We start from the raw sequence: 14,837 nt of genomic DNA, 5'->3' as shown, positions 1-14,837 counted from the left end.
TTCTTCCTATCCATGAGCAAGGTATGTTTTTCCACTTATGCAGGTCTCTTTTGGTTTCTTGCAGTAGTGTCTTGTAGTTTTCATTGTATAGATCTTTTACATCTCTGGTTAGATTTATTCCTAAGTATTTTATCTTCTCGGGGCAGCCCCGTTATTTCTAATAGCCTCGTTCGTTGTTTAATACTGTCTTTTTCATTACTTTACATATCTTGTATTTCAGCCAATCTAAGCCAAGTATTGAAAGACACACCATTTTTTGTACCAACATTGCCAGTAAAATACTGAAATGCCATGTTTTAGAAGTGTTAAAATTGTTTTTTAAATGTCTTTGAACACTCATCCAGTAATTGCAATATCTGCTGCTTCTCCTGATTTACTCATGACTTTTCATCTTTGTGACTGAATGAATCCAAGATTACTGAAACATTATTTATAAAACTTCTTTGAGATTGGGTTTAAATTGCTTTCATTAAGACAGCATTAATACTTATTACTACTAAGTGCCCAGAATCACTTCTGCGATCACTTTAAATTCTCAGTTTGACCATGTGGGTGGTATGAGTCTGACTATGCATTTGTTTTAGTGTCAGTATGCAGATATAAATCTCAGGGGAGATTTTTTTTTCTTCCCTCTACCCAGTGTTCTTACCTTATCCTGAGGTAGAGTATTACGGTTCATTCTTTCACTCAGCCTGTTACCTTTTGAAAAATGACTCATTCAGATTTCACCTTTTTGTTGGCCCTGGGCTTTGTCTTTCTTCTAGAGCTTAGCCCATAACCAAAACCCTTAAGCCACAATGACAGGCAGAGTACTCAGAGCAATGGTCCTTTGAGCCCTGTTACTTCTCTGGATGTTTTTTGTTCTGCCCCCAATAAGACCATTTTTATTTTGAAAATTTTCAAGTTCACAAAAAAGATGACAATAAACACCCATCTTTCACCAAGATTCACCAATTATTCTGCCACATTTGCTCTCTCTCTATATATACATTTTGCCTAACCATTTGAAACCAGAATGACACTTCATCCCTATTTTAGCATGCATTTCCTAAGAAAAAGGATATTCTCTTATATAAGCATAAAAACCATTATCATACCTAAGAAAATATCACTCCATAATATCATGTAAGAGTTCATATACAAATTAACCCAGGTGTCTCCAAAATGTCTTTAACAGTTGGGTTTATTTAATTCAAAATCAAATCCTAGTCCACGCATTGCATTTGGTTGTTATATCCACAACAGCCTCCCCACTTGTTTTGCGTGGCATTTACTCTTGATGAAAATCTAGACCGGGGTCTTGTAAACATCCCACATTCCAGTTTTGCCTAATTATTCCACATTATTAGATTCAGGCCAAATATTTTTGGCTAAAATGCTACACAGGTAATGTTGCTTGGGTCCACTGAGGGGGAGGGGGTTAAGTATCTTTCTTCCTTGCTATCTCAGCTAAGCATTTAAAAGATATATATCTTATCCAGCATTTCAGGTGTTTTTACCATCAGGAGGTTCCTCGAGGTATGCAGTCTCCATGTTGTGAGAAACAGATGTCCTTTTGTATTAACTTTCCAGACCACAAACAGTAATATCTTTACAAATGGAAGAACAGTATTATGTTTACCACCACCTGAGGCCAGGTAATATAAAAAGGAGCTTGAGACAAAATCTTCCATTAGGTGTTCTATCTTACCAACTCATTTTTGCATTTACTATTCCCTAAAAATTCAGAGCTTTAACGGTTTTTTTTTGGAGTCTAGAAGTCTAAGGGCAATATATTAGTGAAGAACAAGCTAACTCAACAAGTTCAGGTTAGATCCTCCCTGCATATTCCTTCTACTTTCTGTGCTAACAAGCTAAATATTCAAGAGCTAAGGAAATATTTAACAGAGTCGGAATCCAGTACGGATTGCCCAATGGCAAAATCCATGTTTTTCCACTACTCAAAATGCACGTAGAAAGATAACAATTAGCAATTCCAGTTTGATGTTTTATTTGGTTACTCATGGACAGTTCTGGACAGCCTAAAGAAAAAGTAAGTCAAATTTCTTACAGTCTACACGTAACCACCGCTTCCACACCTCTCATTCATCTAACCCACTGCACTCTGGCTGCTGCTTCCACTCTAACAGCTCTTATTAGGGTCATTTATGGCTTCTGTATCGCTAAATTCAATTCCACATTTATCTTTACTTCATCTCCTGCCAACACTTGAGATCGCTGATACCCCAATACCACTTCTTGAACGCCTTTCCCTTGTCTTCCATTACCACTCTCCTGGTACCACTCTAGAGAGTACTACTTTTAGTCTCCCTCGTGTCAGTTTGTTGTACTCTGGTGGTTTGCATGTTGCTATGATGCCGGAAGATATGCCACCAGTATATCAAATACCAGCAGGGTCACCCACAGTGGACAGGTTTCAGCGGAGCTTCCAGATTGACAGACTAGGAAAAAAGCCCTGGTGATCTATTTCCAAAAATTAGCCAATGAAAACCTTATGGATCACAACAATGTTCAACATAGTGCTGGAAGATGACCTCCCTAGGTTGGAAGGCACTACACAATGCCAACAACAATGAACTCAAACGTGCTAATGATCATGAAGATTGTGTGGGATATTTCATTCTGTTACACATACAGTTTCCATGAGTTGGAGCTGACTGAAGGCAACCATCACCTTCTTCTTCTAGTCTTTAAAAAATGTTTCTACTGCTATCCTAAGTATTCTACTTTTCTCACTCTATAAACTTCCTAGGAGATATCATCCTCTTCTACTGCATGAACTACCACCTATTTTGCTAGTGGTTCCCACAACTTCAACAGTTGTTTACTGAATGTCTACCATGTGCTAGGCATATTCAATGATGAATAAAAGAACTGACTCCTACATAATGGGTCTTATGGTCTCCACCTCCACACCAGACACCGTATTTTTACGCAAATAATGCACACCTTCTAAGTTTGCCAACACCTGCCTCCCTTCACAAGGTATTTTCAGACGTGCCTGGCTATCCCAATTTTTTTTTAACATGTTGCTGTAAACAAAAATTAGCACTCGTTCCCATCTACTTTACTTTGTAAATGTCTCTAAAATTTGACTGTTATCCTCATCTTCACTGCCAGGTGGCTAGTTTAGCACTCACCTGGATTATTCACAGCCTACAACTGTCTCTACCTCCAATGTTCCCCAATTCATTCTTCACGTTAAAATGATCTTTCAAAATGGCAAATTTGATTACATCACACCCATTCATCCATCTTAAAACTCTTCAAGGGCTCCACAGTGCCCTCAGTATAAGTTCCAAACACTATATTCAAGACTCTACTTGAAGAAGATCCAGCTCAAATCTCCAGCATAGTACTTTACCACTCCAACTTCCACTGTTTCAGCTGTACTGAAATTTTCAGTTCCTGGAATAAATAAATGTCTTTCAACTCTAAGGCTTACACATATTCTATTCTCTTCTCACTCTCTCTTTGCCTGGTCCAGTGTCCTCATCTTTTATGAGAGAGCTTCCATGACCAATAAAGTTTAGGTTAGATTCTTTCCTTATGTGTTCCTAGTATATTCTGTGCTAATGTCTATCACAACATTCATTACCCTAACACAGAGTTATAAACACTGTGAGGGCAGGGACTGTATTTATTCTGTTCACTACTGTATCTCCAATACCTGGCATATAGCATACATGTATTAAATGAATTAAAATTCTTAAGTCTCAACTCACAGAGGAGAAAAAAAAGGAATTCATTTGGAAACTTTTTCAATTTTCTAATTTAATAGAAATAACCAAAACAATGTGGTTTTCAAACAAAGCTTTAAACTAATCTAATACAACTTCTACAATACATTCCAGAGCATTTTAACAAGAAATATTTACAGGCAGCTAATGTATTAAATAACCATGAAAGGAAAAAACTTGCTTTTATTACACACCAGCAAATAACACAGGAACGAAACAATTAGAAACTGCAACTTTGTTTAAAAAAAAAAATTAAATATGATTATTTAGAGAATACGATACCACAGAAACAGCACTTTCTCTTTAAGAATCATATTGAAGGGCATTAACTATGTGCAAAAATAATAATATGAAGGGAGGAGACCGGTTGAAATATTGAGAGCAAGAACTAGTAAAGCTGTGAATTTAACCCTTTCGTGTGTCGGTATGTCTATATAGAAAATCAACAGGCTTTCAAATTGTACAAATCTTTTTTTTTTTTTAATAGGCTTATATACATGTTTCACTGTGTTTTTAAACGCAGTAAATGCCTACTATTTTCAGAACAGGAGCAGACATGCATTTCCTTCTTAAAATTGAAATTTAGACCCCAGTTGAAAGAGAATATTGCAGTGGCACTTACAAAATCATTTCAGTCCCTTCCCATATACAAATTTGGTGAATTTAAAAGAACAGCATCTTTAATTTTAAAGATCACTTGTTAAAAAAGGGCTAAACTTAATTTTGTACATTTTGCAGTTCAACATGACAAATATATCCAAATTAACCTATTTTTGAAGATAATTTTGTTTTTCACATACAATAAAAAATATATAAAGGACCAAATAGGCAAACACAAGAAACCAAATGGAAGAAATGCTACACATGCATTTTGACCAAGTGAAAGAAACCATTATATCCAACAGTACATGTTGAAATCTGAAATGTCTATGTAAACTGTGGCATATAAATTTTTTTTTTCTTAAAAAAGTACCTTCAATTTTTTTTTTACTCAAATACCTACTTTTAAAAAAATATGCAACTTTCCCCAATTTGTAAAATAAAATGCCACAATATATTGTCATTAGCTCCAGCATACATTTAAATTTCTTAATTTTTAAAAGATAGACTGGGTGATATGCATACAAACTTTCCTATAAAACCACCATCATGGAGAGGATTATGACATGCTATTAGGCAACAAACTTAAAGCAGTGTTATTGCTTTTTCAAGGAGGAGATAACCAAAACAGAAATAAAAGAAAAAATCCAAGTCTGGTAAATGATCAAACTGTGATGCACCTCAAAAATCTTGTTACTGGATCTCACCTTCAGCAGATCATTAATGTATATGGTATGCATTAAGAATTCATGATACGAATTAAGAATTTGATTGTTTTAATTAAGGGAAGTGGGGTGGGTAGATTTTTATAAAACTACTGACTGATCCAATGCTGAGTATGCAAATACGCAAAGCTGACTTCAACAAGAAACAGAATTTTTATACTTCACATGCTGTGTGTGAACAAGGGTAGGTAAGGGATTTAAAGGCCAAGGGAGAGGGAGACACAGCATCTACCCCCTTTTTGGATAGTAAGTGACCCTTTAATAACATATGGTAGGCCACAATCCAAGGGCATAGTCAGAAAACCTGAATCTATTGGCTTATTAACACTAATCACTAATAATTATATGGCAGGATACCTGCTGAGGTAATTGATAAATCTACAGTTTGCACACTATAAACTTCTTTCTTCTATTTAAAGACATTATTTCTTTGGATTAACTAAAAAAAAAAATATCAAGATCTTTTAGAAAAAAAGGTGTGACTTAACCGACTTTACAAAATTACTTTAAATTCCCTTGTGGAAGAAAGACAGAAAGTATCCTGTTAATTCCAAAATAATAATAATTTTAACAGTGGACCCAATAACTTAAATCCTTTCTCTGTAGTAATGGTTTGATGTTTCTATATAGAGCATGATCTAAAATCTAACCATATTTTGGAACTTTCAAACACCTGACCTTGCAAAGCAATTCATTCACTCAGTGAATCAGCTGAGCTAAGTGCTGAGAAACACAAATTTAGGCCAGCGGGACAGATCGAGGAACATTTTGTTCTTAGTTTTCTGATGGAAGAAGGAAACTGAAGTGTGGCAAAAACTTAGCAAGCTTTTAAGAAAACATTAGATCTTTCCCCCAAGACTAACATACTGCCTTTTTAACAAAGAATACAAATGTAAAAGAGCATCAAAACAAACTGCCTTCAGGTATTGACAGATATTCAATGTTAGTCTTTTTAAAGCATAAATTTAATAGGAACACATACAAGTTCTCTCGATAGCGATCAAGCTTTTACACTTTTTACCACAGTCTGTATTAGAGTTGAACAAATCAGCTTAGAAACACAGTGATCAGTGTGCAAGAAAAAAGCTTCAATAAAATCTGAAGTGAACACTTTCATTTAATGGTGCTTTGTTGATAGCTATCAATTTAATAATAATTCCTCAGAGGTATAAAATATCATCTCTTAACAAAAATGGAGCCTGTTAAACATTGACAATAAAGTGGCTTTTTAATAACCAATCTTAAATTAAAAGAAACAGAAAACAAAACATAAACTCCATCTAACAAGGAAATATTTTTAAGGGAACACATCTTTTGAGGTCTTAAATATTAATAAATATTTCTTAAAATTTGTTTCTCCCCTCAGATGGCAGAACCTATTCATGAGTTAGCATCAAGAACCGTGAAAAGGAAAGCGTGAAGAGTAAGTACAAAATATCAGGGCTCAAAGCCTTGACAAAAGGAAGTTATACTGCTACTCATCACTTTAGAAAGTTTTCCAAAAATGTGCCCTTCCATATATGCCTACTTTTAAATTGAAATAAAAAACATGTGGGAAAGAGGGATAAGGGCATAGAAAAAAGTATTTTTGAATGATTTTGCCCCTCTAATAAGAAAACTCTTCTTAGAAATTTGAAATTTGAGTAAAATGATAAAACAGCTTGGTGTCTTTTTTGAAGTTTTTATATATGTGTGTGTGTGTATATATATATATATGTATGTATGTATATTTATAACAAAAACTGAAAGAGGAGCTAAAAGTAAGCCAGGGAATAAAGTAAGGCAAAAGCAACAATAAAAGCAATACTGTTTAAATACATCATCAGAAGGCCTGAATCATATTCTTCTTTACCCCCACCCGTTGTTAAGAAAAGAAAAACAACCCAAAGGAATTTGTATAATAATTTCTTTAGAGCACTTTATTTGATTCAATATGTGCTAAAAAATATTTACCTCTTAAACAATTATGTCAAATAATTTTCTTTTCTGAATAGTCTACTGTCTGAACTGCTTAAGCTGAATTTTTAAAAAGGCAAATGATTTGCCACAATTTGTTGACATCTGAAAAACATCTAATGGCAAATTCTTCTATTTTGGTCACTTCATATTCTAATGTGTCCATATAAAAGTAGGACTCAAATTTTTAATCCAACAAAAGAGAAGCCTGTACACAGTCTACAATGCACATTTTGGGATCTGAGCATCACAAATGAAGAAAAGAAAAATGAACCAGAGCCAAGTTGGTTTGTCTGCCTCAGATGCTGTAATCAGGGTAGTAGAGGTGGGTTTACTCCAGTGACCATTCAAGTGGGGATTGGCTCATTTTCAGGATTTACTTACAGGTCTCTTCTAAGTCCTTTAGGCCCCCAGTCCATGCAAATGTCCCACTTTGTGGACGGATGAGTAATCTAACCCCACCGGGTTTATTTCAATATTCTGATATTTCAATAATAAGCTGCTTCTGAAGATTTTTTGAGAAGTCTGTTCTCTATTAAAATAAGATAGAACCTCAAAATATGAATGTGAACATTAGAAATAGACAGCATATATTACAAATCCATTCTTGATAGGAACATTAGTAAGAATACACATTAGCTTAAAAAACAGCCTCAGCAAATGTTGCTGATCTGCCAGAAGTTTTAGTTCACTATTTACAAATAAGACAAAGTGAAATACAGAAAATTTTACACATTTGGTAGTTGACAGATTACTGTTTGCCAATAGTGGTCTATCAGGAAACTGATACGAAGGAAGACTGGATAGGAGCCAGTTGTCACCTTCTCAAGCAAATTTAAATGTACAGAAAACTAGATTAATTTTAAAACAAACATCCTGCCTTTCATGGGAATAACTGTATGATCAGATGATTTGACTGGGAAGTGTACTTGTGTGGAAGAGTTTTCTGAAAATGACTACTAAAAATGTACATGATCCACTACTGAAAAGGTTACCATATTTATTACAACCACACCTTGCTCTTAAGTTCAACAGACAATTAAAGATGATTTAAATGATGATCAATGGTCATGTTTCCTAGACCCTAAGTATGAGTAGAAAATGAAACTACTGTTGAGCTCTTTAAACCAATATAAAAACTAAGGCCCAACAGCATCAAAATGAGAAAAAAGTAATGGCATGATTCAATGAACATCTGAATTGACATTAAAGTGGAATCTGAGCTACTTTTAAGTAGAAAACAACCCAGTATGTATGTGTGTTGTGGGGAGGCATAAAAGTTGTTTAATAACTGCACTCTAGTCCAAAGAGACAATTTACATGGCCCTCAAATATTTACTAGTACACCCAGTATCCTGGACCAACCAATACCACGTGATCATCAACATTCGTCCGTCTCTAACAATCAGAAAACCACCCTTTACTAACAAAAATCTTCATATCATTTCACTTTTGCCTTTTGATTTTACTTTTAAAGTTGCAAATTAAGTTCTTTCTCCCCTTTTTTGACAAGAATGTGTTTTCTGTCCATTATTTCAATCTAATACTGTGTAAAAGCTATCAGCTTCAAGAAGGTGGCCACAGTAGCAACACTTAAATAAAAGGGTTTTTTTGTTGGTTTTTTTCCTTCTCTTTCTTTTTTGCTAAACAAGTGATTTAAGTCCATGTCATTTTACTTTATATGTACTGGCCTCTCATCTGACTTTAGGCGTTTTCTGCGGGGCTGTATAAAGTCTTCATCAGAGTCCTCAGTTACCTCGCCATCATCCTCTTCCTGATCAAACTCTGGCAAAGGTGCGAAGGTCCTGTCTGAGTAGATCTCTGTGAGTTTATCTTCAAAGTACAATGCAACTGCTTTCCCTGCCTGAGCTACTTCTGAATCAGCCTGCAAGCAAAAGATAGGAATATTCACCTATTGGTAATGCATATTCCTTCACCAAGTTTGCATGGTCTGAAAAGCTTACCTTCAAATTAATCTCTTGTGTTTCTGCATAAACTTGAACAACTTTCATCATCTAAAAAGGATACCAGAGTCAAAAAAAAAGGGAAATTATAATCCTTTCTAAAGTTATGAGACTGTATAGGATTGGTGACGAAAGTCAGCCATACTAGGGAGAACAAATTGCTACGACCAGGTTAACTGCTTTCTAAAATTTATAGAACATGGAACCACTTTCTTTACAAAGATCTGTTACTAAAGCTACTGTGAAACCTCGATAATTGTCTCAAATTCTGAATTAGTGAGGTCAACCTGAACAGAAATTGATCTGAGTACTTCAATGTATTTAAAAGAAAAATTTCTGTGAAACAAATGATATATGTTGTTTAAACAAATGGTCAAACCTTCAACAAACCACTTGTTTAGAATTTTATCTATATGTCATTATGTTCGTTGTAAATTATTTAACTATTACTAAAGCAGGTAAAAGGGGGCTTCTTACCAGATGCCAGCTCTAGGTTCATGAAAGGATATTTAGTTGGACATAATCTGGGGATATATTTTCTAATTTATATTCAAATTAGAAAGTTGTTACTATATCCTGTGACATATTGCTGTCCTCTAGGTTTGCTATAAAGGTGACTAGGCTTTTCATCTTACAATGATTTTTCTTTAATTTAAAAAGTCATCTGGGTGCTTCCAATGACAGCTATGGGTACACTTTAAATAATTCAGTGTGATTAATTTTAGTAAGTCACATGGCACCCAAATTTCATAAGCAATAAAGAGGAGAGTTTTGGTATTAATCTTTTAAAGGTTTTGTGGATTCTCATCAAATTCCATGTTCTTCTCTTATAATGAAAATCTTTTTAACAATAAGAGATTTGCTTTTATCCCAAAGATAACAAAGACAATTTCCTTGAAAAAAGTATATATCACATTTCTTCTCAAGGCATAGGACTACTTTCCCTTAAACTTTATCCTCAAAAAAAATACACAATCAAAGTTAATAAAAGTTACATTGCTGAGATCAGAAAACTCAACATTATATACTCTGGGCTCCTATCCAAGATGGGCCACCAGAGATTAGTTTATGATTTCAGGGTTCTGTATTTATATGGCCAGGAATATAAAATCTAAAGACAAGGGTACAGGTCCAACCAAAGCCTTACCTAAATGTACCCGAAATGCAAGCTATTTATAATTATTTTCCTCGAAATATACTAAACTACAAACTACTTGCCATATTTATCCCAATCCTCAACTCATTTAGGAAGGGATACTCAAAGATATTCTTAATTTATTACACTTAAGTACATATTCCACACTACACACAGTCAACTTTCTTTTTTGGAGCTATGGATACAATCAAATTTTACTTTTAACAGGAATGAAGCAAAAAGAAAAAAAAAATTTAATCAAATTAGAAAAACCTTTTGGTGAGAAAAACAAAATCCAAAAACACAAAACAAGCAAAGAAACAGAAACTAACAACCCAAAACTCTATAGTTTGGAAGCTAACATACTTCATTAAACCTTTCACAGTTCTTGAAGATCAAACGGACATCAGCCACAAAGTCATCTGGGATTTGGTAGTGTTGGGAATGTTTTTTCTGAAGCTTCTTTTTCACGGTGGATAAATCCATTGGTTTCTTTATAATTTTATAGTAGTTTGGTATCTAAAAGAAATAAATAAGGACAAATAAGAATTCCTTAAAAATGCCAAATTGTTTAATTGGAAAATGCTATAGCATATAATTTTAGGGAAAAAAATGTGTGATTGAGGCAGCTGCTTGCAAATTTGGGGTATAGTAAATGTCCTTTAAATCTTCTGCCCAATCATACCACGAAAATTACATTTTATTCATTCAGAGTACATTTCAGGCTCAGTGTTTAATGGAAGTCCCCAAAGTCCTATCTTTAATGACAAGCAGATTTGAAAGAATTTTACTTATGACCCCTGAAGAGTTAAAAAGAAAAAAAAAAAAAGGAATAAGGGGGGAAAAAAGACCTATTAAAAAATGCATCAATGTTATAATTAGAATGCTATGCATTTTAGAGGACGTAACTTTATAACAGAGAACTCTAGACACAGCAATAGAGGGAGAAACTACACAAGTAAAACTTCTATTAACTATTTACTGATCATGCTGGGAAGCACTAGCACCTCCCTCTGCCATAAATTTCTACCCTTGGGATATAACTGAATACAATGAAGTTATTTAAATAATCTATGAAAAGAAAACATTTAAAAGTCATTTTGTAATGTGAAGTACCTGAACGTGGAGACTGGACACACTTCTGAGAATCAGATGATTACTACTGGTACAAAATATCTTCCTGTGTCAAGACTTTTGTGTTTTAAAATTCGTTTCTCAGCCTACCTGGTATATAAGGCTACTACCACTTAATATTCTATAACATGTCTGCTATTCAAGAGTGTCTTATTCAACAACTAACGGCTAACAAAATGTGTGTAGCATATTCTCATCCCACTTATGAAGCACCAAGCACCTCTGGTCTTGCTTTTATTATAGGATTTTAGAGCCTATATTCCTTACAAAAGTCATCTTACAGATAAACAAAAAGCATTGACTTGAAAATTTTCCCCAATCTTTTCTCAGTCTTCACTGTTCATATAAGAGGTTTATGAAGGCAGAGTTAGTGTGAAAGGTTCAATTTCACACTTTTATTCAAATGCATATTTTCACAAAGACTGTTTTCTTCCCAACAGAGCCTAGAAGAAGTGGAATCTTAGAAATAATTTAGGCCAATAATCCCACTTTACAGTTTTAAAGGTAGAGGCAGAAAACTATGACATTTCCTCAAATTAATAAAGTTTGTTAATGGCAGAAAAGAAGTCAAATCTTCTGACTCCTAATTTAATATTCTTTCAATTATACCTGTTTCTCTTAGGTAATAAATTCATTAAGTATTATAGCAACAAAATCCTCAAAAACAAATTATAGTTTTAATGACTGAATCTCACTTCTATTTAGCCCTAAGAAAATTTCTGATTAATAATAAGTGCTTACTATGTTATCAGGTACTTTGTTAAACACTTTATATGCCTATTAATCCTTAGAATAACCCAATGAGGTAAAAAAAATAGTATTAGAAAAGAAAACTGAGTCTCAAAGAAGTTGAGTTTGCTCAGAAGTCTGAGTTTTAACACAAACCATGTGAGGCCAGAGCCCATTCACTTAAGTATCACACTAGACTTCTTCTTCAGGGAGCTACTAGGGTTGACAACTCACCGAAGCAGGAACTGGTTCCTGGAACTCAATACTTAATTCATGGCAATAGAGGTAAAGCAGAAGACGTTCACATTTCTGGCCCAAAAAAGAAAAGGAAACACATGAAATAATTGTCTATCTTATTAGATATTCTTGAGAAGAAGTATATCACTACAATGTATTATCCCAATGAATTGAACACAACGCCGCCTATGTACTAGCTATCCAACTAAACATATACACTCAAAACCACCTTCCTTTCCATTTGGTTTTAAGGCGATCTTCTGTTCTACGTTAATCGAACTTATCAAAGATAGAGTTCCTTTATTCTAATCTGATAATTAAGGTATCTACTATTAATTCTTGATTATTTATACAAATAGAAAGGAGTCATAAAAGCAACATATAGCACATTGTGCAAAAGAACCTGGTGATCTATAAACTATCACTCTTTGCTCCTCATTGTAATTCCTTGAGGCAGGCAGGACAAGTGTTATTATCCCTGTTATTAACCCTTTCTTCAAATGATTCCACCCAAGTTCAAAATTAAACATGTCCATGTCTTCTCAATCCAGAATTTTTTTATACAATCAAAAATAAACTGAAATGCATTTCACATTTATAATTTTCTATTTGCTTATATTTCTATCAATATAAATTTGTATATCACTTGACAGACAGTGGAAAAAGGAATCTGCAAGTATATACAGCAGATAAGAGCCAACATAAGCCTGATGATCACAGAACTATGTGAAAGATATTTTGTGTCTTTGGAGATCAGGCTTTCTCATGAGAAGCTATTTTAACTCAAATTCTCTACAGAATTATTCCATTTATATGATTTCACAAAATGCCACCAGAATAAAGAAAATAACAAATAAATCATTATAACTATTAAAAGAAAAAAAGCACCAAAATATTATCAGTCACCTTCATAGATCAATTATAGACCAAATTAAAAAAAAATAGTAACATAGGTACCTACACATATTCATGTAGATTCTAGGCTTAAAGTTCTGGTTGCAGAGTCTAGTTTGTTCATTCATTCATTCAACAAATATTTACTGAGCATATCCTATGCACTCTAAACAGCTATGAACAAGACAGATCTACTTCAAGGACTTTATATTCTAGTAGGAGAGGCTGACAAGTATCTATTATAGATAGTGTAGCTAAGAAAAGCCTTTCTGATGAGGTAACATTTCAGCAGAAATCTAAACGAAGTGAGGAGAGAATTTTGGATTTTTTAAAAACATGACAGGAAGCTATCAGAGGATTTTAAGTAAAAAAGAGACAGGCTTGTTTATATTTTTTTAAAGAGCTTCTGTACAGCACAGAATGTAAGGGGGCAGAGCAGAAGCAGGGAGACTACTTTAGAGATTATTACAATAGTCAGATGAGAAATTACAAATGCTGTCTAGAGTGCTAACGGTGGTTAAGAAATGGTTGGCATGATAATCACTCTTGATTTTTTCATTCTAATAGGTTTCTGGCATGAATAACGGGTGAATGGTAATGCCGTTTATTGACGGAGAATATGGAAGAGGGTGGTTACTATGCTGTTATTTGCTTGGTTTTTGTTTTTTGAGGGACAGGACTGAAAATCAAGATTTAGCTGGGACATGTTAAGTTTGAAGAAGCTGGAAATAAGAGTCTTGAACTCATGGCTAGATATGCAGATTTTGAAAGTCATCAACATTAGATGGTAAGATTAAAAAATTAAAATTTATCAGGCTACACTAAAGAAAAAAAATGATGTACAGACAGACACCTAAAGAATGCACAACAAATCAGCTTAACAGACACTTACCCTTTGGTCCACGGGGCTTAACCCCTGTGCAGTTTTCCCCTTCTTACTATGCTGCAAATTATCACAATCATATTCAACTTCTGGTTTCCCAATATCTCTGCAAAAGGTGCATATCCAGTCCCCACTAAACATGGAAATAGGCAATTAGTCCACAAGATTATAACAAAGCCTGCTCCAGAGGAACCTCGCTCCCTAGAGGTGAGTCTACAGTTTACTTTCTTAGTTTCCAGTTTGGGGAAGAAAGGAGGATCTATTCTTGTCAAATCTCACAAGGTGAGGCTGTATGGTAAGACCCCCTACAATTTTCCTAGTCATCCTTCCAACAATTACCTCCTGGAAAGCATTATAAAAATGGTGTCTCTACATTAAAAGGGGGTCTCTTCCTGGCACAAAGTTAATATTCAGTACTTGTGGCATAAGACCAGTTCTCTGAGACCCCATTACTATCATCCCATGGACCCAATAATCACAAATTAAAAAGAGTGTAGGATATGAGTTTCTCAGGTATCTTGTACTCTTTTGGCATGTATTAAACATGTCAAAAATAACGAATTCTTTTATAACCAGTTAAAAGCCTAGAATACACTCACGCATACCTGCAAGCACATGCACCCTTTAATCTTTTAACTCTAAGTCTCTATAATCTGTTTGCATCAGGATTTCTACCAAATATAGACTCCAAAATCATTCATTTGTATTCTCTCTATACAGTATATATAAAATATTTTTCTGTAAATAACATTTACAAACAAGAATATACATGTATAAATGTAAGTCTAAGGATGGTACTAAGTAATCTATCTGTGCCAACAGTTTACAATTTCCTCCAAA

General features: G+C 34.2%; 1 protein-coding gene across 1 annotated transcript in view; it reads right to left on the bottom strand.

Moving 5' to 3' along the window:
* Nucleotides 1–4,209: 4,209 nt before the first annotated feature.
* The window catches only part of TRIM33 (tripartite motif containing 33), a 71,125-nt gene continuing 60,497 nt past the window's right edge, over nt 4,210–14,837 (bottom strand). The window contains exons 16-20 of the mRNA XM_023734900.1: nt 14,007–14,130; nt 12,218–12,292; nt 10,487–10,639; nt 8,986–9,036; nt 4,210–8,906 (exon numbers count right to left, since the gene is read on the bottom strand). Coding sequence (XP_023590668.1) covers nt 8,694–8,906; nt 8,986–9,036; nt 10,487–10,639; nt 12,218–12,292; nt 14,007–14,130 — 616 coding nt within the window. The 3' untranslated portion in view covers nt 4,210–8,693. The remainder of the gene's footprint in view (nt 8,907–8,985; nt 9,037–10,486; nt 10,640–12,217; nt 12,293–14,006; nt 14,131–14,837) is intronic.

Source organism: Trichechus manatus, unplaced genomic scaffold, assembly GCF_000243295.1.
Source record: "Trichechus manatus latirostris isolate Lorelei unplaced genomic scaffold, TriManLat1.0 scaffold00073, whole genome shotgun sequence".
Classification (NCBI taxonomy): Eukaryota; Metazoa; Chordata; class Mammalia; order Sirenia; family Trichechidae; genus Trichechus; species Trichechus manatus.
This window is presented reverse-complemented; position numbering and strand designations above follow the sequence as displayed.